This window comes from Scatophagus argus, chromosome 6 (assembly GCF_020382885.2).
Source record: "Scatophagus argus isolate fScaArg1 chromosome 6, fScaArg1.pri, whole genome shotgun sequence".
In the NCBI taxonomy this organism is placed as follows: domain Eukaryota; kingdom Metazoa; phylum Chordata; class Actinopteri; family Scatophagidae; genus Scatophagus; species Scatophagus argus.
In genome coordinates, this window is record NC_058498.1 from 13,440,222 (window position 1) to 13,466,709 (window position 26,488).

At 42.1% G+C, this 26,488-nt stretch overlaps 1 protein-coding gene across 1 annotated transcript; it reads right to left on the reverse strand.

Annotated features, from left to right (window-relative positions):
- Positions 1 to 75: 75 nt before the first annotated feature.
- qsox1 (quiescin Q6 sulfhydryl oxidase 1) lies at positions 76 to 26,473 on the reverse strand. The gene is made up of 13 exons (XM_046391651.1): positions 26,032 to 26,473; positions 23,643 to 23,743; positions 22,013 to 22,061; positions 21,741 to 21,843; positions 20,282 to 20,372; positions 19,878 to 20,023; positions 17,842 to 17,976; positions 17,627 to 17,756; positions 10,347 to 10,469; positions 8,900 to 9,038; positions 7,423 to 7,599; positions 1,863 to 2,024; positions 76 to 1,603 (listed from the first exon to the last, which is right to left on the reverse strand). The coding sequence occupies exons 1-13, from the start codon at positions 26,321 to 26,323 to the stop codon at positions 771 to 773; spliced, it is 2,481 nt and encodes an 826-aa protein (XP_046247607.1). The 5' UTR covers positions 26,324 to 26,473; the 3' UTR covers positions 76 to 770.
- Between the last annotated feature and the right edge of the window lie 15 nt (positions 26,474 to 26,488).

The window sequence follows — 26,488 nt, forward strand, 5'->3', positions numbered from 1 at the left end:
AATAGATTTTTTTTAAATTGATTATTGAATGAAACTGAGAAAAGCTCTCAGTAACTGACTGAAGGGAAAATGAGAAAATCTTAAATCACTGAAGAATCATCTGCTTGAGTGTTTAATTCAAATGACTGAAATGTATTTATGTGTAAATGTATAAAAATTGTGATAAAATTAAATGTATTTGGTCATAGTGCACAGGGGTGGTTTCGCCCTGGTGTGAGCAAAAAAAAAAAAAAAAAAGAAATCCCAAATGACCATTAAGTCAGTAAAGCAACAAAAATAACTCGGTCAGCTGTATTTACGTCATACAAATAAAAAATTCAGTTCCTCTAATAAAGAGTTTAATTTAATCCTTCATAAGTGGTCAAACAGAATCAAAAGCACAACTGATTATCTTTAACTCAAGCACAAATCCCAAAGAAAAAGAAACCCTCTTATGGAAATATACAACTATTTTCCAGATTTTCCACAGTTGAGGTGCTGCCTGAAAAGCTCTGGAGGCCAGATTAAGAGTAAGGTTCAGAAACTGATGTGATTTTTAGAAACTTTTTAAAAGGTTATCTACTTTCCCTTCTTCTCCTCTCCAGTTCGATGGAACACATCCACAACATTCAGAGTAAAACGAGCCGTTGATTATTTCGGTTGTGGGTAACAGTTAAGTGGACCACCTAAGATGGCACTAAACTTGACACATCCCCTCACACAATTAGCCTACATGGACCTAATAGAAGTTAATCATTGCCAATTCAGATCAAATTTGGATGCGGTTTGGTTCAGGGCAGGGCTACTTTAGCTCGCCGTAGCCTGAGGCGGTTTTTGAAGAAGAGGTACATGGTCAGAAGACACATTGAGGACAGGAAATAAAGAATGACACAAAGGCTGATGTCCACTTTGGAGAAGCCAATGCTCAGCATGGACATCCAGCGTCCCCTCTGGCTCAACTCTGACCCCTCAACAAAGTACTGACCTATCAGTTCTCGCTTCTGCAGCCGCTTTCTCTGCTGCCCCACATCCACCTCAAAGTTTGCTTCTATAGGCTGCAAGCCCACCATGCCAAGCCCTGCATCCAGCTCCATGCCAAGCCCAAACACGGGTCCTGGCTCCTGTTCCTCCTTCCTTTGCAGGGTGCGGTGTTTGACCCGGCTGGTGGCAGCCACCTGAAGTGCCTTGGCCTTGTAGTGCTGGTTTACAAATGAGTCGAGATCCACAATGTCTTCGTGCAGCTCTCGTATCTTCATCCCCACGAAGCTCGGCCTCCTCTGGACCTGCCGCCGGCCTCGACCAACATCCATTTCAGGTTTGGCCCAGGAGGTTGGGTCAGACTTCTTACCACCCATCTCATCTGCTGCTGCTGCTCCTTCCCCACCTTCCTCCTCTTCATCTGCAACAGCCTCATCCTGTGGCCCCTCTTCCTCCTCCTCCTCCTCCTCCTGCTGCTCTTCCTCCTCTGCTTGCATGCTGGACTGTGATGGTAAAGGATTTCTCATGGAGTCTGAGGCCTCCCTGGCTTTCCTCTCTACATGCTTCTGAGCCTCTATAGCTTGCTGCTGACTCGCATGTTTGTCCCTCTGTTTTGCCAGAATCTGACTTTCATCTTCTAGATAGTCTGATAAAGTGAAGAAAAGAAAATTGCATTACTGTTTCTGTATTTTTCACTTGATCACATGTCCTTTTCAGTTAGGTGTGTTCAGAACAGTCATGAAACAGTTAATTACATGTGCAGATAGCTGATCAATAAAACGTGTTCAAAGAGGAAAGACACTGGTGGATTTCATGCTTACTGAGGTAAGTAGAAGGAAAAAATAGATTTCTGTAATTTGGTAAGCTTGTCGGGTTTATGAGATATAAGACAATGAACTACGTACCTGTGAGGATACGGCTGGACGAGAAGTAGGACATGAGGAAGGGCAGAACCTCGTCATAGTTCCACCTGTGCTCCCCATTTTCTTTCACTGTATGGCAGGCTGGACACATTTCAGGCGAAGGCCATTGGATCTTTGGGAATTTGGGGTCTTCACTTAAAGCACCTGTAGACATAAATACAAAAGTACGGTTACTGTACTTGACCTGATCACTTTACTACTGGGTGAAGATCAAGCACACAACATCACATGGTGAAAAAGGATGAACTGGGACCATAGAGGGATTGACGGGTGGTTAAAAGGTAATATGCCATTAAATTTAATCAGATAATATAATGTATTGTTATACATTAAACTGTCTACGTGCACTACATACAGCTGCAAGCTATGAACTTTAAAATTCTATTTATATGTAAAACATCTTTTACTTGTAAGCAATTTGCAACAGTCTTATCAACCGAGGTCTTTCTGTATACTAAGTACTTATGATGTATTGGTACATCAATGCTGATACTCTTTTTAGTCAATTTTTAACTAAATAGGCGAATTTCTTTCACTACTACAGCTTTGTCAAAGTCTTTCTCAAAGCAACAAACTATTTAGTGCCTCACATAACCTAAAGTACATACACAAGGTGTATGGGACACACGCACAACATCAGCTGCTTCGTCCATTGTTGTTTCTTTTATTCTCCTTGTTGACGCACTGACTTGAGGATGTAAAGTGCTTTGAGGACTGGATGCAATCTGTGTTGAACCCATTTGATCTTGTCCCAGCGCTCGTAAAAACTAAGTGCCCATATGCATATGTGTATGTATGTTTTTAAGTGTGTATATGTAAATCATCTGTCTGTTTGTGGGCCTGTAATCTAGGGATTGACACTTGTCTTTGTGTGTGTGTGTGTGTGTGAGTGTGTGTATATGTGTGAGTGAGTATATGACAGGGTCTAACAATGATCAATGGGCTTCTGGGCTGTCCCAGTGGGAGGGGTGGTGAGATAATAGATGTGGCCAAAGTGGACAGCTTACACACACACACACACACACACACACACACACACACACACACATGCACACACACTGTTTTCAGGTTTTCAGGCAGCAGACCTCTGTGCTCTGGAGCACCGGCCTTTTCCCTTCACACCCCTTTGAAAGCAGAGTCCAATCTCCAAATTGAACACAAGAGCAACAGAAACCTCAGACGGGAGCTCCCCTCTTCCCTTCTAATGAATTGGAAAAGAAACTTTCCTCTTTAACGTGTTTTCTTTCATGCAGCTGCTACACAAAAAATATCCAGGTTCATACACAGCAGACACACTGTGCACATGGGGCAACATCTGGTAATAAACTGCTTGTTGACACCAACAATGATGTGTGTGTGTGTGTGTGTGTGTGTGTGTGAAAACAGAGGGGGGAAAAAAGCAGAGCAGCAGCAGGTCTGTCACTTTACAACACTGTCAATTTACATCCTCCACCACCTCGGTCCCCGCTCCCTCCTCCTTCTCACCGCCGCTCAAGATTAATCTCAGTCATATGCATGTGTGTATGTACTCTGCATACAGTACTTTACATAAAGGATACATCAATTTTACTGTGTCGTGGATGGGCTGCAGCCGGTGGGTGTGTCTGGGGGCTTTTATACATTTCAGCAGGTGAGAGAGAGCGTGTGTGTATACATACACACACACACACACACCAGATGCCTCAGATCTCCTTCCTCATTCTAATCAGCTTGCCACGTTTGCGGCCAGGGTGACTTTAGCCATACCAGCCATATTGAGATTGCCACAATGGCCTGTCACAGAGATGTCATCACAGCCACGCATACATATTCATCAGGTATAAATATGTATTGTTCAGCATGTCAAACTAGCTTCCTCAGCACTAATTCTGTAAGTGAGGATCACCTACACTGAACGGCATACGGAACCATCATGGCTGCTGCTGTCGGGGAGTGAGGATGATGTCAGATATTTTACGCTCATTTAAATCATCGAGACAAATTCTAACCCAGGACTTCTGGGCTGTGCATCAAACGTCAGTATATAAGTTTATTTCAAGCATTATGTGCATCTAGCCCTTCAAAAATCACATCATTAACTGTATGCATGGCTAACAGCAAAACTAACACAGCTGCTTGGTCCATAAATTGGCACTGACTTTGGTACAAAAGTTGCATGGTTATAAAAACTCAGATCTACAGTGAATCCAGTGGTATTTAAATAGTGCAGGAACACACTAACAGCAAAGAGGGGACAACACAACAAACCTTTTTAATTGTATCAAACTGATGTACCCAACTAGTATGAGAAGAGCCAAGAAACGCAACCACTGATTTCAGACCTTAACAACCAACTCAGACAAACTATGAATTACTAATTTTCAAAACAAGAGATAGTTTAATTTTGATTATCCTACAAGAATATCACTATGACAGAAATACTCTGTGATGTCATAATCATATTTTAGGCCCATGTCGTCCAACCTGTATCAGTGCTGTTAGTGAAACCATGCACAAACGCTGTGAGCAGTGCTGCATGTGCAACACTCAGACCTGAAGGCAGCCAGGCTGCTGCAGCAGCTGTTTTTGTCTGTAGAAATGTGAATCAGTCTCAGCCTGTTGACAAGCAGCAACAGGACTGAGCTGCCACCAGTCTTAATTCTGCTGCTGTGAGGAGGCCAAGGGCCCTGGGGCCTCTTTGTTGCCAGCTAAATTAATTGTTCGTCCGCTTTACAAATAGCTGCTCTTTCATGCATGGCTGCTCCTGAAAGGAGGGGCGGGGAGGCCTGCTAAAGAGCTCCACTTTAGGCAAAGGGGAGAGGAGGGGCTGAGTGGATGGAGGGACAGAGTGTGTTCTCCTCTGGGAGACGCTGCCACTCATTGCTGCAAACAGCCAAACCCTCCACTCCTCCCTCTCTCTCCCGATTCACCCGACTTATCCCCTGTGGACCTCGACTCACCCTCCACTGTGACTAACTCCCCCTGCCACACGCCACAACTTGACCCATGCTTGGGGAGGCTGTATGTGTGTGTGTGTGTGTGTGTGTGTGGCATGGAAAGAAAAGAAAGGAGGGGGGGCGTGTGCGGCTTGTGTCATGGTGTTTGCCACCTGCTGTCACATAATACCTTGGGAATAGTGTGTGTGCATGTGTGTGTGTGGGGGGGGTGGGAGGGTGAGGATGCTGTGCTATTACTTGTCAAGCGGAGTATATGAGTCCCAGGGGACAGTGAGTGGAAAGAGAGAAAGACTGCCACAGGAGTAGAGGGAAGAGAGGGAAGACGGATGGATGGAGGTGGTGGGTTGAATAGTGTTTAAGCGTCTGGGGAGAAGACACACGCTGGGACGGGTGTCCTTCTGGCCCATGCTGTTCAGGACACAAGCTGTCCCTGAGCTAAAAGAGGGGGCAGTCAACACAAACAAAACATAGTGATTTAACAAAGTGGGCTGTTAATGACAGCCCTGTGCCTAATAAAATCATATGATCACAGACGTGGGAGGAGCAACGCCTAGGAGCTGTTTAATACTCTTGACACTGATGTGCAGAGGCGTTATGTGCTGATGCAGCAGAGTCAAAACAGAGAGACAACTCTGTAGCTTTATAAAAAGAGCAAGACAAGTCATGAAAGATATTCAGATTTTTATTTCTGTGTATGGTTTACTAAAATTGGTAATTATGAGGGGTTTAAATGGATGACTCAGATGGAAAATTCCTTGCAGTTTGGGGTACAGACCTCTGAGATACAAGAGAAGAATTTGGGGAAGTGAGATTGGAAGAGATATGCATAAAATGAGAAATGAGTTGACAACTGAGGCGACAGTGGGGAGAAGCCGGAGCATGGGAGAGACTCAAAGTAAGGGTGTGAGATGGGTGGTAGAAGACAGAGGGGGGCTCAGGAGAAAATGGGTGAGGCAGAAGCAGATGATACTTGGAGGACTAAGACGGGGTGACAGCTGGCGTCTGACCTGAGGATCCGTCCTTCCTCCTCCCCTCACCCCCTTAGTCGTATTACAAAGACTGACCATCAGAGGAAACTGGAAATGAAAATCTTCCCCCCCAAACTGAGGAGGGTATCAATATTGATACAAGATCCCAAGGTGTTTATAGGTGAAAAAGTGCTTTGAGGAGTCAGAAGATCAGAAAAGCGCTTTAGAAATGCAGGGCCACTGGTTTTTTGAAAATCATCTTTCACATTTATCTTCATCATATACTGTATCGCCTGTATAGTTCCTCATGTTTAAAGCTGGTTCATCAATTTCTTCTTTTTGTCTAAAAAAATGTCAGCAAATACTGAAAAATGCCCATTTCCCAGAAACCATCCATCCATCCATTTTCTATACCGCTTATCCGTGAGGGTCGCGGGGGAGCTGGAGCCTATCCCAGCTGACTACGGGCGAGAGGCCGGGTACACCCTGGACTGGTCGCCAGTCAATCGGGGCCAACATACAAAGACAGACAACCACACACTCTCACACTCACACCTAGGGGCAATTTAGAGTAGCCAATTAACCTAATGTGCATGTTTTTGGTATTGTGGGAGGAAGCCGGAGTACTCGGAGAAAACCCACGCAGGCACAGGGAGAACATGCAAACTCCACATAGAAGGGCCCAGACCGGGATTCGAACCTGGAACCCTCTTGCTATGAGGCGACAGTGCTAACCACTGCACCACCGTGCCGCCCTTCCCAGAAACCATATATATTAAACACCATGTTTATGTCAAATGATAGAAAAGAAAAGAAAAGCAACAAATCCTCATATTTGAGAAGCTGAAACCAGAGATACTGTTTCCGATTGCAGAGTGAGTTGTTAAAAAATTCCAGATTTATTTTCTGTCGATTGACATATCAACTGACCAATTGTTTCATCTCACTTTTTCTCTGTAGCATCAAAAAAACTGATTAAAATATTACGACACGCTAATTTCAAAACCATATTACAGTCTGCTGAGTTGCTTTCTGGTGTATGAGGCTTTAACAAAAACTTAATCGTCATCATGTTGGCTAAGCAGAGAGGTGGCAGAAAGCAGAAGGTATTGTGGGAAATATGGTCTTCACTTCAAAGACCCAGTGAATAAAAAATACATTTTCCATACATAAATATCACAAATCAAATGAGATTCGGGATCTTCAGGGACATCTACCTGCTTTGGCTCACAGTAGTTATGAGAGTGAAGCAACATTGTGGTTCAGAGGTGTGTTGTCACCCTGAAAAGACTACATTTCAAGAGAATGTGTTTGTGCTCTAATTGTTCATTTCTCCCTCATCCTCCTGACCTAAACACAAGGATGAGGAAAGTGTGGATAGAGGCCAGCAGCTTCGTATTTGCTAGACCACACCCCCACTTTGTAAGGATCCAATCACATCTGGACGATTTGATTTAGCCCACTCGCATAGTTAATTTCATTCAGACACACGTCACATTACCGAAGCTAAAGATGCTATAACATCTGTGCAATGCGCAGCTACAGAAAAAAGGTGAACCAAATCTGTAGCTGAAAAACAGAGATGAGAATCGAGCACCACATTTCCACAATTCTGCAGACGATGGTGTTGACTCCTACCTGCCAGTCTGTTGTTGACTCGATTGTGTCTTTTCCAAAGCCACAGGACCGCTGATGACAATGTGTTCACATCATCCAGACCCTCCCTTGCCATGTTCTCAAAGTGCTCAGCACACGGCCTGCAGCCAAAGAAGCTGCGGACGTAGCTTCTCATCGCACTCAGCACCTCCAGGGGATCTGAAAGGGAAGGACACGAGGTCAGATCATGCTGTGTGTGTCTCAGTCACAACAACAGCGAAAACTCCTTCCTATGATCACTTCCGACACAAACTGTTTAATTTGTCTTGATTTTGTTACTTTAAAAAGTATGTTCAGAAGAGTAAATGAAAAAGGTAAAGTCGCACAGACTACCTCCTTTCCACCAGTAGATATCAGTCATTATGTAAAGCTGCTTGTCTCTATACGTTATAACGGGTAATGTCAACCTGTGCTCGAGTCTGAAAGTCTGATAATGACAGTGAGGGTCCACAGCTTCCTGGATTCCCACGTTTATGTGGGCCAGGAGTCACAGAGAGCTGGGTTAACCCCATATTGAGATGAATAATCTATGCCAATGGGATAACCCAATCTGGAGATTAAATACAGTTAACCCTCTGTGTGAATGGTGGCCAGGCTGTTGTCTCAGGACTCGAACAGGCCACAAACATATTTTCCTGGAGCTGTTTGCTTTTGTTCTTGGCTTAGCAGGACCTTCAGATGAACCATGCCGACAGTAGCAGTGTGTCCGGGAGTGTGTGTGTGTGTGTGTGTGTGTGTGTGTGTGTGCATGTTCACTTGAAAATGAAAATGACAATAGGCTCATGTTCTGCAAACCTTTACTCATGTGCTCACACTTTCAATAATCCATGCAGCCTGTGTACATGAATAGGTGGAGTTTTGTGTTATGGTCAATACTGTACATGTGTATCCACCCATTAAGCTGGTGGTCTGTGGGGGACAGATGGACACCCCTTTTGACCAGTCCATCTGCAGGTCACGTGGTGGTCCGTAAACGTTGGGATTAACCTCTGTGTATGTGTGTGTGTGTGTGTTTCAGTTGAAGGGAGATTAACATCCCTGCCAGGAACGGAGCCTCCGGTCATCTGCCTGTTTTATTAACCACTCACATTCCACTAATCTACCATAATCCCTTTTCACACAGTCACAATTAGGCTCAGTTTTAGCTGTGACAAAATGACAAAACAGAAACAAAACAGACAAAACAAAAACCTCAAAGAATTCTGGTCAAAACTTTATCAGGATATCTACACACATGTGTTTCTCTCTCTCTGTGTGTGAGTGTGTTCAGTCTTTTCTCTGTGAGATGTTAAATCAGGCCAGTGTGGAAAAAAGCAATCCACTAAACATTCCTGGGCTAATTTGTTTACAAAGCCTCTCAAACCACTTATCCTCAATCCACCCCTGTTTCTATGAACTTTCAATGGCCCTTTTCATTCACAGCAAGGCACTCTGTGAGTGTGTGTGTGTGTGTGTGTACCTGTGCCTCCAGCGTTCTTGGCCTGAACAGTAAGAACATGGAAAAGAGTCCACACCCCACAAGGGTAACGTCTCAGGTGGGGCTGTGAACCCTGACAGCCCACCCACCTCACTCCCTCAGGCAAAGCAGCACGTGGAGACTGATGGAGAGGATGAAAAACAAACAGACAAACACCAGTTACAGACAGATCGGAAGAAGGAAACAGAGAGAAAGAGCTTAAAGGATAACCTCCCGTGTTATTCTGTATCTTTGTCATTGTAAACAAATACCAAGAAAAGAACAAAACCCAACGATGAACTGATCATACCGACGAGTATTGTCTGTAACTGAAGCCTGATGTAGCTTACGCTGTGTTACAGGTCTCCACTGCTGTCCACTAAATTTCAAAGGTTTTCTAAAAAGTGGAGCCTCTCCAGCATCTCCAAACCTGTTCAACTTAATGAAAGCTGTTCTGCATACTTTTCTAGATCAATAGGAAGTCAATCTCAGGTTAATGGCTCAGCCCTCCACTAATGAACACAAGCTATCCAGATCTCTAACCACGAGCCACAGTTGAATCCAATAACATATTTTCTCTGACATAAAGTCGTTTCTCTCGCTGCACTACATTGCCATCGCTGGCGTGATTGACAGGGTTACTCACATGTCAATAGTAAAGATTTGGTCTGTGTGTGTGTGTGTGTATGCACGTGTGAGTCCATTTCCTCTGAGGCGCAGTCTATTCATACTTTCCCATTGATTCATTGATCCATTGATTTGCCTGCTAAAAGCTAATGATGTAAGTAAGTGACTCTTTCAATTTGTGAGGGGTGGTGTACTGGAGGCATGCAGGCTTCATTCCAAAGACAACAGCACATAGATCCTCAGCTGTATGTGCTGGCAACCAGACAAGAACAAAGCAAATACTGAAATATATGCATATTTATAAAATATCTTTTCATCTGCACATTCTGTGTTCTTATGGAAATGTTCAAGATTGCATTTTGGCATTTCTTCGGGGAAAAACAGGCATTGCTTTCGCGCCTCTGAGGCGGTTTTGAACTGATTAAGTGGCCAGACTGACAAGTGACCTTGGTATCTCAGTGGAACAACGAGGCCACTCCCAGACAGACGTCCTCACATCAGTCTGGGTGCATTTTGTGATGCCCTGCCCTCTCATCTCCCTGCAGCTGCTTATCTGTCCGCTCTCCCCTCCTCTCCCTTATTTTGCTTCTAGATGCCTGCCCGCTCAGGCTCAAAAAAGTCTGTTCCTTCTCTCAATTTGCATTCATGCACTTCCCCAGTGCAGCGTGTAAAGGGCAGACCACTTCTGAGTCCAATGCATACCAAAGATTGAAGACAGACAAAGAAGTTAACCAAAAATAATTTGGATGTTGGCTTGAGTGACAAGAGTGGACGAATTGTGCAAGGTCAAAACTTGTGTCTCTATGGCTCTGACTGAACTCACCTGTGCCGAGTTGTCCAGTATCTCTCTAAGTGCTTCATAACGAACCTCATCGCCAGTCTGGTTCCGCATCCAAGAGTTTACAGACTTCAGAAGGTTCATCACAACTGGACGGCCTGGAAAGTACTGCAGACATGAGACAACACGTGCCAACTTTAAGAACTGACAGAAACAAAAGTGTTGATGTTGCAAATGAGATGTAAGAAGGGTTTTGACGCACCATTACTGAGTAAAACCTATTAGTCATTTACTCTATAAAATGTCTGGGAAATAGTGAGAAACATCAGTCGCATTTTCCCCAAAGTGACCTCTTCAAACTGCATGTTTAGTCCTTTCATTCAATTTGACATCACAAAAAAAGACGCTTAGATTCACATGTAAATCCATTAATCAACTTATAGTATAGTTTGATGACAAGGAATCAAAGGTCCTGCACACTTAGTGAGTTACTTGTCATCACTTTATTTGATTATAATGTGTCTGTTGATAGATTACCGTTCACTAGAGAAGTATAATTCATAAAACAAAAATTTTGTCTTACAACTCTAGTATGAGAGTATCTCTGGTATGAGAGTTATAAGATCCCCCATCCCCAATGCACACTATTAGAGAGTGACACCTTAAATTAACATTAGATTTTTCCTACAAACATACAAAATGAACCAAGCGTGGATGTAAAGCCAAAATTACAAGCTGCCATCGCATCCTCAACAATGTCGTGCGCAATGAGCTGCACACAAGTTGCGGTTTGAGTGTTTTTCCCCTCCAAGCACCTTTAAACAAATCCACAGAATGTAACAGCAGCCGAGCTTAAGCCTCTTCCTTCATTAAGATCCATTTCCTAAGCCACTAACAACCACTTAGACGCTGTCTACTCAGTGCTTTCTCCTGCTGTGTATTAACATCTTTTCAAACTACCATGGTAACAACCACAACTGGAAGGAAACACGATACTGTAACTAGCAGAGGCAAGCGGGTGAAGAGAAAGAGGAAATCCAGCTGATGGGCGTCTAAGACCAGCGATGACAGAGTGAGGACAGACACAGGCAAACCTGTCTTCACACATACGATACTGACAATAGAAACAGCTGATGTCTCCAGTGTTTAGACTGTAATAGAGAGAAAAGCACTTTGATAAATTTCAGCTAAATGTGCTTCCTATTCTTACTGTAAGCCTCTCTGTGGAACAGTTGATGATGATGGTCCAGTTTCTCAGAAATGCACACAGCAAAGGGATCAAGCTTTATTCAAGACTTAAACAACAGGTAAACTGACTACTTCCATGGTTCCCAACTCCAGCTACCCCAGTTTAGATTCTTTTCATTATCGACTGATCTGCTGATTTTTTGAATAATTTTGCATATAAAATGCCAGAAAACTATGAAAATTACATTATGCTTTCACTGAGCCCAAGGTGATGTCTTCAAATGTGTTTTTTTTTTTTTTTTGGTCAGACTTGCAGTCCAAAGCGCAAAGAAAAACATCAAATCTTGGATTCAACAAAGGTACGGCAATGAGTGATACCACTATTCGGTCATCAAAATAGTTCCCTAATTGATTAACTGACTAATTGCTGCAAGTCTAGTTTTATTTTTTTTATAGAATTTTTTGTCAAAATGAGGTCGTCATCATTCAACTATTTTTCACAGCTTGTGGATTTCTACAAAGTTGTGGTAAATTAGAGAGACGGAACATATTTAATAAAAATAAAAACACAGAGAGAGCATCCAACATGTGGATCTTTTGATTAGCACCGCTGCTTTGTCCAACATCTGTTCAACTAAACAGACCTGTACACACACACACACACACACACACACACACACGCCTTTCAGTCCATGGCCCAGCTTGTCCATTCATCACCCTCTGACAGGATCTGTGCGTTTTGCCCCGACCACTTAACCAGACCCCCCTAGTGATCTGCTTAAACCTTCTTTTTGTAGGGCAAACAGAGTCTGCTCTGTCCTGCTTCCTGCCCTTTGCACCACAACACGAGTGACTCCAGGCAGCACCTTTCATCTTCCATCAACTTGGCCTACAGAGAACTGTGCTGTGAATTTCAACATGAAAATATTTACAGAACTAGCTCACACACACACAAGCACTAAAGGTGGGATGTAAAGAGCAGACAAAGGCCTCTGATGTGTGCCGCTCACTGCTGGGAAAGTGATATAATAGGTTTAGGTTCGGATCTGGGCTCTGGATACCAACCAGTCAGAAAAGCTCATTAAACAGACATATGAATTTAACCAGAAGAGGAAACGCAGGTGTTTCCCACTAATGGGCTTAACTCCCCATCACCAAAGAAACACTATTCATGAGCTTTCTGGGCCTAGTGACCACCTACAAACTAAAATGTTTACCGCGTTCAACATCATGTACTAGTCAGTGTTATAATGCTCAGATTTGTTGCTATTTCTCTTATTTTACTTTTATTCCTCTTTTTCTTGTCCTCCTATTTGACTCCCTGGCTTTGGTCAATGACGGGGCACAATGTCAGATGATTTTTTTCTTTTTCGAATTTGACAGACATTAACATAAAATGTAACATCAAAACAGTTTAAAAAAAATGTTATCTGTTTCTATATTTAAAATGTACTTGAAATAATTTCCTTCATGAATATTTACTTTTGAAAACAATGCTAACTGGTAATTATGACACATTTCAGATGATGCATCCACAACAAGAATCACAGTTACACAAGAACACAGAAATGACACCATACTGGAAATTAGATACTCAATACTATACCAGCTCATAGGACCATTTAACTGATTTTATGATAAAACACAGTACTGGGAACACCTGGTGATAACTGATCATCAGCTAGATTGGATCTCCATCATCTCCCTCTGCATTTGTTCTCTCTGTACTGAGAAAACACAAATAAACACACACGCTTCCCCTCCTCTAACCCTGTAACCCTCCAGCCCCCATCCCGGTAGGACCATGACAATCCCCTTCACCCCGGCAATATGTCATCCCTGATCCGATTAGTATCAGCAGCACTTGAGAAACCGCAAGCTCCTTGTGGTGAGGGTCCCGAGAGGGAGGCATCTGTTGGCCCCAGGGGGGTGGACCATGCCAGGCCTGGGATAGAAAAAAGGGATGAAGCCCCTTAGTAATAACCTAAATTCAACCCACCTGGGGATGCACAAAGAGACGCTGCAGGCACGTGCCACTGAGTGTAAACCAGACAAACGGCAGCCTCCTCTTCACTCACACACACACACACACTTACTTGTTACTGCCAGTAAGGGGAGACTACGACTGAAAACAGCCTAATGAATTAACAGTCTTTAAACAACTGCTTATGTGATAGGAATATGATAAATAATTACAAAGTCAGTTGGTTTATAAAGAAGCAGAGAGGATGGCTCGGTAATATAGGCATACGTGAACATTAAGTCATGAACCTTGGCGTGAGAAGGCCGAGGCCTGCGTCCCCTCAGACCAAAGCACCCCCTCTTAAATCTTTCTTTTATTTCCCTGCCCCTCTGTCCTCTGTGGGCTGAAGGGCTTCTTTCAAGAAAAGCAGGATAGAAGTGTAATCCTTAAAAACCTCACTGTAATGCTCTCATGCTTCCCAAGATCCACTTTTTTTAAATCCTCATATACATAAAGAGGATTCATAAATCCGGCTTCAGTCCGACAAGACAGAAAATCTAGCAATATTATGACTGGCTGCAGGAAAATAAATAAATAATAAACAAATAAAAATGAAACAACCAACATGTTTACATGTTTGGATGAAGAGATTCCATTATGGGGAAAATTGTGGACATACAAGATTCCTGGAACTGCAATTTCTGGACAGAACAACCTTAGTATGAAATGAATACATGAAAGAGATAAATAGGTATTCACTCACACAGATTTTGCAGGTCCTCAAAATGTGCAAAACAACCACTAGTCGAATAGCTGAATGACATATTTACAAGTGAACACTTTAATATATTCGATATATCCAGCTTCTGAAAAATTTGTTTTTTTTTCTGCTAACCATCCAAAAAAACAATATGAAGAGGTCCTATTGGATGTTTTATAGGCAAAATAATTAATCAATTATTCAAATTAACTAATCAGTCAAAGTGTGTTACGATTGAGGGAATGTGTCACCAGTGTGAAGCAATGACACACATGCTGTCGTCAGGACATCGTGAGTCACTTTCACACTAATCCAATCACATGACTCATGTGGGGATCTCGGGTGTCACATTTTTACATATTGTGTCGCTAATCAGGAAGGCAGAGCGGTTTGGCAGTGAAGCCATTTCGTCATCAGCCAAAAGTCATTTGAATAAAGACAAAAACAACAAAAATGGAAAAAATATATTTGCCTGAGATTTAGCATATAACCTGCAAAATATGAAACTCCCACTGTAAGTATCCTCCACCCCCCAAAATCTTCAAGTCTAGTTTCATGATCTACTTGTGTACATTGACTGCCCTTAAAACAAGCTGACTGAAAGGATTCGGCCTCTTTGTACAGAGATTGCTCAGTCAAATGACAATAAGGACTGTCACAAGTCAGCTGCAACAATGACAGTCTCCTCAGCAACACAAAACCCTGCTGAGCGGCTGGTCCATTGTGGTGGTGGTGGTGGGGGGGGGGCAAGCTAAAAATACCACTGGGACCTGCCGCTATGGACAAAACAAACTCAAGCTAATGGGAGGCCACAATGCGCTGCTACCCCCCACCCCCCCACACACACTAGCTTGTTACTACGCCTCCCTAGAGAGTGAGATATAATCAGAGAGATTGGTAGCAGACTAGGGCAGTGAGACAGCCTGGTGCGTAGCCAATAGGGATAGGGCTAGCAGGTCAGGCCTCATCATCACAGCATGTTTGCCTGGCTGGCACACTTCAGCAAGGAAGGAGGAAAAGAGGGAATGAGGGAGCATTTGATGAGTAACATAGAAAGTTGAAAGCAGTCAAAAATTGAGATGGAAATCAAAGTTGATAATTCAAACAAATAAGGAAAAAAAATCTAAAATATTTTTTTTAAAAAGGAAAAGGTGAAAGAGAATGGAAAGAGGCAGGACAGATTTAAGAAAGAAAACCTTGAAAGGGTGGGTGGGTGGGTTGTGGGTATTGGCATGCACACAAGTATTTGCAGAAATACCAGAGCGAAACCAAAAGCAGGAGGAGAAGAAGAAGGAGAAAGAGGAGCAGTAGTGGCCAGAGGTATCACAGGAAGGGGTTTGTGTAGGCTCTGTGGGTGGCAGCCACGCTTCAATCCTCTTGGGAGTCAACATCAAGAGGGTTGACAATACCCCAGAGAGTATTTCTGCTTCTGTTCGCATCAAGTGACATTTCTGCTTTCAATAATGCATGTATGTAAGTGTGTGTGAAGGAAAACAAAAGAACAAAGTTGACTAAATAATTCATGAGGAAAATCTGCAAAATTAGCAAATGAATGCTAAAGTAAAAGAAAAAAAACATGCTTTGAAGGTATTAGGCTAAATGCTTTGAAACAACAGTTCAAATCTGATGTGAACAAACATTCTGCTGTCTCACTCTCCATCTTGTGGTGACCTGCTGTAACTACACATTTCTGTTGACTGTTGAAGTTTAAAATACACAGGCTCATCACTTCAGTTTTCTGACTAATACCAGCTTTTATACAAAAACAAATCAGTTTATACAGATTTTGTTGCCTTGTGTGATTATCTTACTACATAGTAATCAATCCTCTGTTTCCAGAGGGGTATGCGACAAAGCAGCTTCAACACAACAAGGCTTTCTTCGTGTGAGCTGGACTGGCAAAACTTAAAACTTGAGAGATAATGAGTATCACAATGGTGCTTATCTACTTTCTTTATGAACTTCGGCTGTCTGCTTCAGTCAAGGGGAACATGTTGTAATAAGGAAGAGCTACAAGGAATACAAAATAAAATATTAAAGCAGGAAGCCACACCGAAGCTGCAAATAAAGCAAGAGAGGAACGCTGGCAGAAAAATGCTGATGGTGTGAATTTGTAAGTTAATAAAGCCTATTTATCTTACCCCGAAAATGTACCCTCAATGCCTTCTGTTTATTACTAATGTGACAAGTGCACATTGTAAAGCCCTGAAACTTTAAACTTGATGCAGCATACTGAAACATTATACTCAATAAATGCATAAAGGTATGACATTGTCCCTTTGTTTTCCTGGCCAAATCAAAGTGAAATGAATTTTATTTTATGTGTGAAATTAACCAGTAGAATTATTTTAATTAGTGTTATTTTAGCTTCAGCAATGTAAAACATACTTGGCAGCAAATCAGAACTGAGCAGAAGCAAACATAATCCAAAGTGATCTGTAAGAAACCCAAAGTTTGCTTTGCTCTCCTGTAATTACACAGCTGCATTTGCTTACATTACTAATGTACAGGCCAACTGGCATATATAATGTATTGACTCAGCTTACGATCTACATCCCTCACAGAAAATATTGTTAGAAAAAGATTTAGGAAAAGAGCAGCCGATTTTAATGCAAAAGTGCGAGTAATGCCAGGTTAAGTGTGCAGCATAACTCACCTGATCTAGCCAGGTTAAAAGAGAGTCATCTTCATGAGAATGAAAACTACTGCATTAGGCTAAGAATACATCGCTAATCCATTAATCTCACCCCTCAGGTGACTAGGAAAATATTTACATTCACAAAGTGAAATGAGGAAAAAGTGAATCAACTACTCAAATATGTAACAGAATTGCTCTAAGCAAAGAATCACTCAAATATTGCATGTTTGTACAGCAAGTGTGACTTTTGAAATCAAATATTTTACTTGGACTTTGGCGTAACTGTTTTTATCAAATTTCTATCCATCCCATCCCAGTTGACTACAGACGAGAGGCGGGTTTCACCCTGGACTGGTCAATTGACACAGTCAATTGTAGGGCTGACACACAAAGGCAGATAACCACACATGCTTGCACACTAACAGGAGGGCAATTTAGAGTAGCCAATTAACCTAATGTGCATGTTTTTGGGATTGTGGGAGGAAGCCAGAGTACCCGGAGAAAACCCATGACGGCACAGAGAAAACATACAAACTCTGCACGGAAAGGCCCAGATCGGGATTCGAACCTGAACCCTTCTTGCTGTGAGGCGACTGTGCCAACCACCACATGACCGTGTTGCTCAAAATCTGTCTGTTTTAAATATTTCTAAAACAAATATGGAAAAACAAAATATCACAAATCCAAAATAAATTACCTCTAATCTATATCTATCATTTGGATTTTACTATTGGTGTGTATTGTGTGTGTGTGTTTGTGTGTATGCAGAACATTACATTTGTCAGAACTGAGATGTACTTCTTGAGAGAAGTCAGGGCTTCTCTCCTGATGACAGTATGAGCAGCCAGCTCCACACGCAGAGAGTAATGCAGTGTTGACTCCAGGTCTGCCATGTACACCCTGGACCTAAGCGCACAATCACACACATAACGACAACGTTAACAACAATCAGTGGAGAAAGACAGTCTTGTGTTGCATGTGCTGTTCATACCTGTTGAAGGGTCTCCAGGGCTCCTCTGTGCTGTTGGTGACAGTGTCTGTGATGTCTGGTGGAGGCTTCCCTGACCGCACCACCCCCGGCAGCCCCTGGAGGGCGTATGAGTAGAAAGTACGAGCCTCCACGTTGCTGATGGAGAGAAGGACAGATGACACTTCGGCCACTCAACATCAACTAGCAGATTTGCACAAAACTATGTACTTTTATGTGCTTATTCTATGGCTGTTTTACGTGGATGGAACTGGACCCTTAAAGGATACTTAATGCTGCAGCATAAAATGCAGCTGTTTGGTGAAGGCCCTTTCCTGTTTGAACATGACAATGACCGCATGCACAAAGAGAGGTCCATAAAGAAATGCATGGAGTTTGGTGCAAAAGACTTCAAGCCCATCCAATACCTTTGGGACGAACTGAGAGGCCGCAAGTCAGACCGTCTAACCAAACATCAGAGTTGGATGTGATGAAAATCTTATATCAAAGCTTCACAGAAGAGTGGAGGCCGTTAAAACAGAATACAATTATTTTGGAATGAAATGTTGAATGATCACATGTGGGTATGATGTTTTGATAATCCACACACTTTTGGCCATGTAGTATATGTGTAATCCAGTTTGCACAGCACTGAGTCAAGGGCATTGCTCTAATTCTGCAGGGAAATTCAAAGAAATGTTTTTTTTTTATTTCAACCTCTTGTTTCAGCAGTCCATTGCCATAAAAATGCTTTATGACCTGTATTTTTAGTTGCCATATATTTTACACACTTACGGGAACGCGTTTCAAATACTGAGCAGATGGTGCCAGAGTAGCATGGAAGTGAGAGAGTGAGAGAGAGAGAGAGAGAGAGAGAGAGAGAGAGAGAGAGATCGCTGATCATTAACCCATGTGATAACCCTGCAACTGGAACCATGACCATTAATGTGCTCTCTCTCTCTCTCTCTCTCTCTCTCTCTGTCCCACCACCCCTCACATCCTCCTCTCATTTGCTTTCACCCCCTGTCAGGGACAGACAGACAGACAGACAGAGAGAGAGAGAGAGAGAGAGAGAGAGAGAGAGAGAGAGAGAGAGAGAGAGAGAGAGAGAGCATCGTAAAACGGGAACTGGATGGTAATGAGGAGGATGGATACTCTGGGCCCATGCTCACTCACACCAGCCCGGGACTCAATTACACCTGCGTGTCTGGTGGGAGTGTACAGATGTGGAGGAAGAGCCATTCATCCAGCGATCCCCAGGGCCGACGAGCAGGCAGGCATCGGGGAGGGCTGCGGTGGTGGTGGGGGGGTGGGGGGGACATTCACCTGGGACCAGCACACATTACATGCATGACGGATGTGAGACGCCCCCGCACACTCTCTCTCTCTTTCTCTCTCACTCACGCACTCAAACACACACACACACACACACACTCTCTCTGCTCTCCCAGGATCAATCAGACATTCAGTGATGATGGGAGGCCATCTGTCGCTGTGTGCGGCTGGGGCTTGTTTGGCAGGTGAAGCCAGAAAAGCAATGGCATTGTTTTCATGCAAGAAATTAAAAAACCTCCCCTCTGTACAGTGATGGAGATGAGGGGGGTTGGAAGGGGAAGAGATGGAGGGTGAATAAATAAATCAGCAATAAATCATTTCCTTTTTGCATTTGTCAACTAAAAAGAGTCCTCTTTGCATGCCAAGTTATTGAAACAGCCAAACAAAGCGGCAGAAACAGCAGATGAATTTGCAGGGTGAGGAATGATCAGCGCCGCTTTATGATAGTGAATAATGGGAGCGATTTTGATGCTCTGATCCCATTAAGAGGCCAGATGTTTAAAAGTATTCTCATGAATAGGGTTCAGATAATGAGCACGCGATGAGGGTTTTCGGCAGAAAGCAAAGTTGTCATGTGTGGAACAATAGGAACCAAAGAGAAGCAAACTTGGCGTTTGTGGATTTCAGATGGAACTAAATAGAATTTAGTGGAGTGTCATTTTGCTGCGAATTGGCGCTATACAAATATATTGAAAATAAAAAAATTAATTTAACTGAATACTCACACTCTGAGTCTGGTAAAGTTGCCTCCAGCATAGTAAAGGTAGCAGGATGGAAACTCAGTCACCCCCAGTTTGGTTACCAGACCTTCCTCAGTGCTCAGGACTCTCCGCACTGCAATGTTCTCGAACTGTAACAGGTCCAGGGTCACCTGAAGAACACAGTGCACGCACAGACAAACACAGACACAGGCACACACACACACAGTTAAAAAAATATTCTGGCCATGTTACAGTTCTTTTTTAACATTATTTTGTTTTATGGTTTTATTTGGATAGCGACAGCTGGACAGGAAGGACACGGGAGAGAGAGGGGGACACATGCAGCACGTCTCTTCTGCTGCCCAAAGAAGAAATAATATGCTAGAGAAGAGAAAAACACACAGCTCATACTGATGGAAACATATTACCTCCCTGCCAATGTATGATTTAGGGTCCTCAAAGATCAGAGCCAGGTGTTCAACGCTGTTGCTCTCAAAGAAGCTGTCGATCTCCGCTTGGCTGAAGAGAAAGGACCAGAAGAAAACACATAAGACTGAAATCCCACCGACAACTTACACTAAGCCTTGAAGAAAATCCAAACATCTTTAAATCTTAAAGGGTTAGGATGTTGATCGAGCAAAGATCAAGAGGAAAAATTAAACAAGTGCAGATTTTCATGGACATATTTTATCTTGAAAGAAAAAAGGGACATCCTTAAAATGAACTGAGAAAGCTTTATCTTATTTGGGATTTTTATTGATTTTTGAGTTGTCTGCACAAGGCTCTTTTTATCTTAAGAGCACCCACACACCCAATAATAAACACGAGAACTACGGTACCCCAGTGAGATATCTGCTTTCAAGTATATCAATTCAATTTGAAAAAGTTCTTTTTGTTTGATCAAAGAATAGTGGTAAATAAGAATGTCTGTTGTGAGAAAAGAAATCATAACAGTTCAAATCCACTTAGCATAATTTCCTTTGTAAAAGAAGAGAAGAGGGGAAGAAGGAGAAGAAGAAGAAGACGGAAGACCTCATGATTCTGAAAGGGACAACAGTTCATTCCCTTTCAAGCCAAAAAAAAAGAAAGAAATAATTTCTTGGTTCCTTTTCTTGCACCATCAATATCCAGAGACCTGCAGGGCAGCATGCGGGCAGAGCAGGATGGTCTAGCAGAGATGACTGAGCAAACAAAGCAGCCATTATTATGTCTACTGCCTGACAGTTGGTCAAATGATTCTATCACTAATAAATAAAAGATCAGATCAGTAATTATGGGACGTGCTGAGAATATGGGTGTCTGTCTGCGACAACAAAAGCACAAGCTTGAATACTCGAGCTAAACATGGAACTTTAATTCACAAAACTGTGGCTTACAGTATATGAATACAGCATGAGGAAACATATTGAGCACGGGTTCAACAAAAGTATGAGATGGACATTGTTTAGGATAGAATATAGACTCACTGTGCAAAAGCGTTTTTGCAGAACATTGTGGTGTCACAGTGAAGTTGACCTTTGATCTTTTGGATATAAAATGTCATCCCATCATCATCTCATCCTATGAGACATTTGTGTGACATTTTGTCATGTATGTATGACTTCTTGAATTATGGCGAGAAACATGTGGGATCACTTTAACCTTTTAACACCAAATTCTAATCAGTCCACCCTTGAGTCCAAGTGGACATTTGTGCTAAATTTGAAGAAAATTCCCTTCAGACAGCCAGAACACAGGTCAACACGAAGACATAAAAAATATGAAAAAACTGACCAACACAACAACAAAAACAAAACTAGCCTATTCCCTGAATTAATAAAAACAGATCTGTCAAATTCCTTCAGTGAAAATGGGCGTGTGTGTGCATGCGTGCGTGTGTGTGTTGACCTGATAGGCTCCAGTGGGGGGCAGGCGGGAGGCCAGGGTTCTTCATGGGTTTCCAGTTTGTCTATGATCCTGTGACGGAGCCCCCGAACATCACGAGGGAAACCTGAAAGGTCAGAGAACATCAGGAGAACATCATACACTGCTGCCAGTTCTCATGCAAGATGGCTACGTGAGCATGTCAGAGATGCCCACTTTGCACTGACTGACTGACTGAAACTGCATGTTACAATTTCTTTTATTGGTCTGAATTGCGTCTGTGTGTGCAGCAGTACCTTTAAAAGCCTGTCCTTGAGAACCAGCCTTGGAATAAGCATGGAAGAACTGTTAAGTGAAAGAGAGAGAGAAGGCTTGGGTTATGAAGGAAGTAGAGAGAAAGACAGAAGTGAGATTAAATGAAACGGCCCTCACACGACCGTGAGAGGAGCAAAGCCATGTTGTGTAATGTTTGGTCGGGGGGTGGGTTGGGTGGGCCTTCCCCTCCTTGCCCGCCTTGACCCTTAAATCCTTCCTGGTTAAAATGAGTCACAGATGTTGAAGCTGCATTGTTTGTTCAACCAGAAAGAGCTCTTTGTTTCATTGGCTGTCGGTGAATGACAAGAGAGAAGAGAGAGGTACTAAAAGCAGATAGTCTTAAAAACACACTACTGCTGACTAATCAGATACGCTACAAATAGAAATGCAGATGTTTGAGCTGGGGGTTCTCTGTAGTGTGTCTGCTGATCGCGCAAAAGATAACTCTACTGAGAAAAGGCTGTTGCAATGACAGTAGCTAACCCGATCTGTCATGTTCCCACCCACAGCTTCACTAGTCAAACAGAAGCCCCTTCAAAAGAGGGATGCTCTTACACACAAACTTACAGTGAAGTTACTTAATGACAAACTACCACAACAAAGTTGAAATATTGACATATTAAGCTATGAATCCAGAAATAATTCAACTGCTAATGAATCTCACTGTTTTAAATTGACTTACAGTGGCTTCAGAAATATAAAACATATACTTAAAAACAAAAAAAAGAAAAAAAATCACTAGTCGACAACTGAACACACACCAATAGTCTGGTCACTTAGGGATGAACAGCAAACTGTTTAAGTGACTCTGGTTTATCAAATACCTTTGTAAAGTACCCGCACAGTTTCCACACATGCTTATGCACATGCTACAGAACATGCTGATTCAATTCAAACACGCAGGATCAGCGTTGAAAAAGGGAGCTCAAGCAAAACTGCAAACATTCCTGATTTTATGGTCAGTTCAGAAAATGTAGTGTGAACATGAAGGGACCCAAAAGGGGGATTTATCTTAACACAGTCTGGTGTACTTCTAATGTATTCTTAAAAAACAAACAAACAAACAAACAGTACTTCTTGCAACAAGCCAGCATTTCCCTCATCGATTAGTTATTAATTATTCAAGATGACACACACAAATTGCTTTTGTCTAAAAAAAGAAAAATGCAATCTAATATTATACAAGACTCCAAAAGTCAGTAAATATTTGCATTTGGGAAGCTGAAATTTTTGCTTAAAAAATGATTTAGTTTGTTGTTGTTCATTTTCTGTTTATTGAATAATCAGTTAATCAACTGATTATTTTAGCTTTGCAAATGCTTCCATATCTCAAATACAGAATAACTCTGTCTGTTATTTCTATCTAAATTACACATTAGATTGTCTTTCACACACTACACAGACAATCATTAGAGAATTACTGAAATAATGTACAGAGAAACATAAAATTAGCTTAAGACTTGCTCCAAGACTAGTCTCTAAAGCCTGCAATAACAGACATAGAGCAGCACATCATCACACCTGTCCCCGGTCATCAGCAGCCGCCGTGAAAGAAGGGAGGACACAGTATGTGGGCCTGCATGTAAACAATTTAAATGCACTGCATAATACCTTTATTGTGGGATACCCTGTGATGCTGTAGCCAGCGCAGACCTTCCTGTTCTCCTGTGCAGCACAGTCTATAGCCGCCAGGTCCACAGCTGGCTTCCACTCTGAAGAACAGACATCAAACAGAGGAAGAGAGCCACAGTAAATATTTAGTGTTCTCTCTATTGCAACCTGTACACTCTACTGACTGTGGATCGGCTTCTGTGTTTGTCCTTCTGCCACATGTGCCAATGTGCACTTTGCTATGTCAATACAGAAGACCTCTGTGTGCCAATGTTGACAAGAAAAAATCCTCTATGTTAAATAGACTTCCTTTCCACTTTTCACTGTGCTGTTTATTTGTAAAAAAAAAAAAAAAAAAGAAAAGACAACAAACTCCTCACATGCACTTGCAATTATGGGCCTGCCCAGACGGTTTCTGCTGCTGTCATTTGACACGTCAATATCAAAATGAATTAATATGGTTTAACTCTTAGTTACATAACAGAAAACAAAATGTCGTCCTTCAAGGGAGTAAGTCTGATCTGTTCACTCAGTAAAGAGGTGCAGGTTTAACACTGGGTCCAGTTCTTATTTCTGTTTTCAATTGAATCAATTTTAATCTGTTCCAGTTCTTCTGTTCAGCTACATGCAGATGATACCTGACAAAACTGGCTCTTATCTAATAATACGCTGCTCACTACACTTAAGTTACCAAGTTACTTGGTTAGGATTGACTCTGAACTTAATTTAATTCTCACGTTTTTCTGCTAAATTAATTTTGGAACGGACGTATTCTTTCCTGTTTCACACTTTGTGTCCATAAGAAACTTGTTTCACAACTTATTTCTTGACTATGCTGATGCTGTTAATCAAGTGCATCTAAAGCTACCTTTCTACCCTCCACAGAGAATAAAATAATCTCTAATTTGTTCTCCGATGTTCCTTTAGCACTCATCACTGTATAATGTATAACTGACTAAAATGGGCTCAACAATGACGGTTTCTAGAAATCACAATGCAGGAACTCACATTAATTCACAGACCCTAATTTAGTTAGCAAATAGTTCCTGTGTGAAATGACTCATGACAAATTCTGTGGATTATATTGAATAACCAGGTCATGATTTATTTATTCATTTTTAAATAAATGGCTATTTATTAATGTTTATTTTTTTTCCTAGTTCCATTATATTAGAGAGAATTCAGGAATTCCTATGGGTGAAATCTTCAAAACTCAGCATCTCATGCCAAACCAATGTAAAGGGATAAACAACATTACAGTTACAAGGAAAAATGTATCTTTTGTAATTTTGGGATGAACTGTCCCTTTAAACACTCCATTCCTAGAGTCAGGAAAACTATTGGAAAGAGACTCCTTCAGACAGAAATAATTTATGTTTAAGCGTACAATCCTTGACATCATTTCACATGGTTAAAAACAGTGTAGATTCTTATTTGGAAATAAACCGTACATGTTTCAAATGATGTTATGCCAATAAACAAAGCTCTGTATATTCTCTTTTTTCTGTTGTATTTTTACTGGGCAAGAATTTGTTCACGGCTTCTCTTTTGCTATCTAGTGGTTGTACGTACTTTGTTGTAGTATGTCTGTTGAGTTGGCGATTGTTATTTTGCTTTTCTCTTTCCCATTACTTTAATATCTTTGTGTTTTAGCTTTTTATGTTCGCATTGTATGTTACGACTCACTCGAAAGGCTCAGGAGCTTTATATCAGACATTTGCATTCATTGATCTACAGATTTGCTGCAGCTGATGGACCACAACTTGCAGTTTGTGCTGATATATCATCTGCATGTAATCGTAATTTCTTGAATTTGGCCAAAATATCAGATGGGTGACCCTTTTGACTCCGAAGGTGACACTGATGAGAGATCTGTTGCCATGACTGACTGTGTGTGAGGATGAAACACAGGACTGAAATACTCTATGACTGTGTCAGGCCTCCTGCCATCATCAGAAACTGTCACTCTAATCATATTTATTCTGAAAGTTGTGTGATATTTCCTTTTGACTCATGAGCTACACAGACAGTCGGAGGACGTTGATGGAGAGCCACAGTGCTGGGCAGAATAAAAACACATTCATTAGATCACATGCTCTAATTAACAGACAGAAACAACAGCTTGGTGCTGTCACTCTTTCCACGCAGATGATAGAGGACAGAGGAAGATGTAACCTTGGCAACATTATAGTTAGAGACAAATGAATTACTGTTAGTCCTAAAATGCTTACAGTCTTATCGTGTGAATAAAACAAGCTCAGAGCAAAGCTGAAAACCGCTTGCAAATAACGCAGAGTAAATTATGAATCTATGTACAGGAGTAATACTCAGTCTTTACTGCGATTGCAAACAGCTGCAGCTACGTGATTCGTTGCAGGTCCGTACCAACCTTTTATGTCTCTGGCCAGACTTATGTAAACCGGAGAAAAGGCGACACAGTGTCCGCACCACGAAGCATAAAACTCCGCAACTATAGCAGCCGTGGAGTTGACCACAACCGACTCCACATTTTCCGGAGTTAACAAGATGATTTGGTCAGAAGCGGAGTACAGTCCAGCCTCCGCGGCAGAAACAAAAAGCAGGCATAAACATAAGCAAACCGCGGATGCTGCTATCTTTCTAGGATGTGTTGGTGTCTCTCCGGCACACCGAGACGTGGCACGGCCGCAGCACCGCGCCATCTTCCCCTGGTCGAGCTGCTGCCGCTAAGCGTCGTTTTGAGCGCGGCGAGTTTCCAAAAAACGAAAACTTCTCACAACTTTTTCCCCCTCTCTTTTTCCTGTCCAGGACTCATGGGTCCTCCCCCTGTCCAGTTCACTGCGTCTAACAAAAAAAAAAGAATAAAA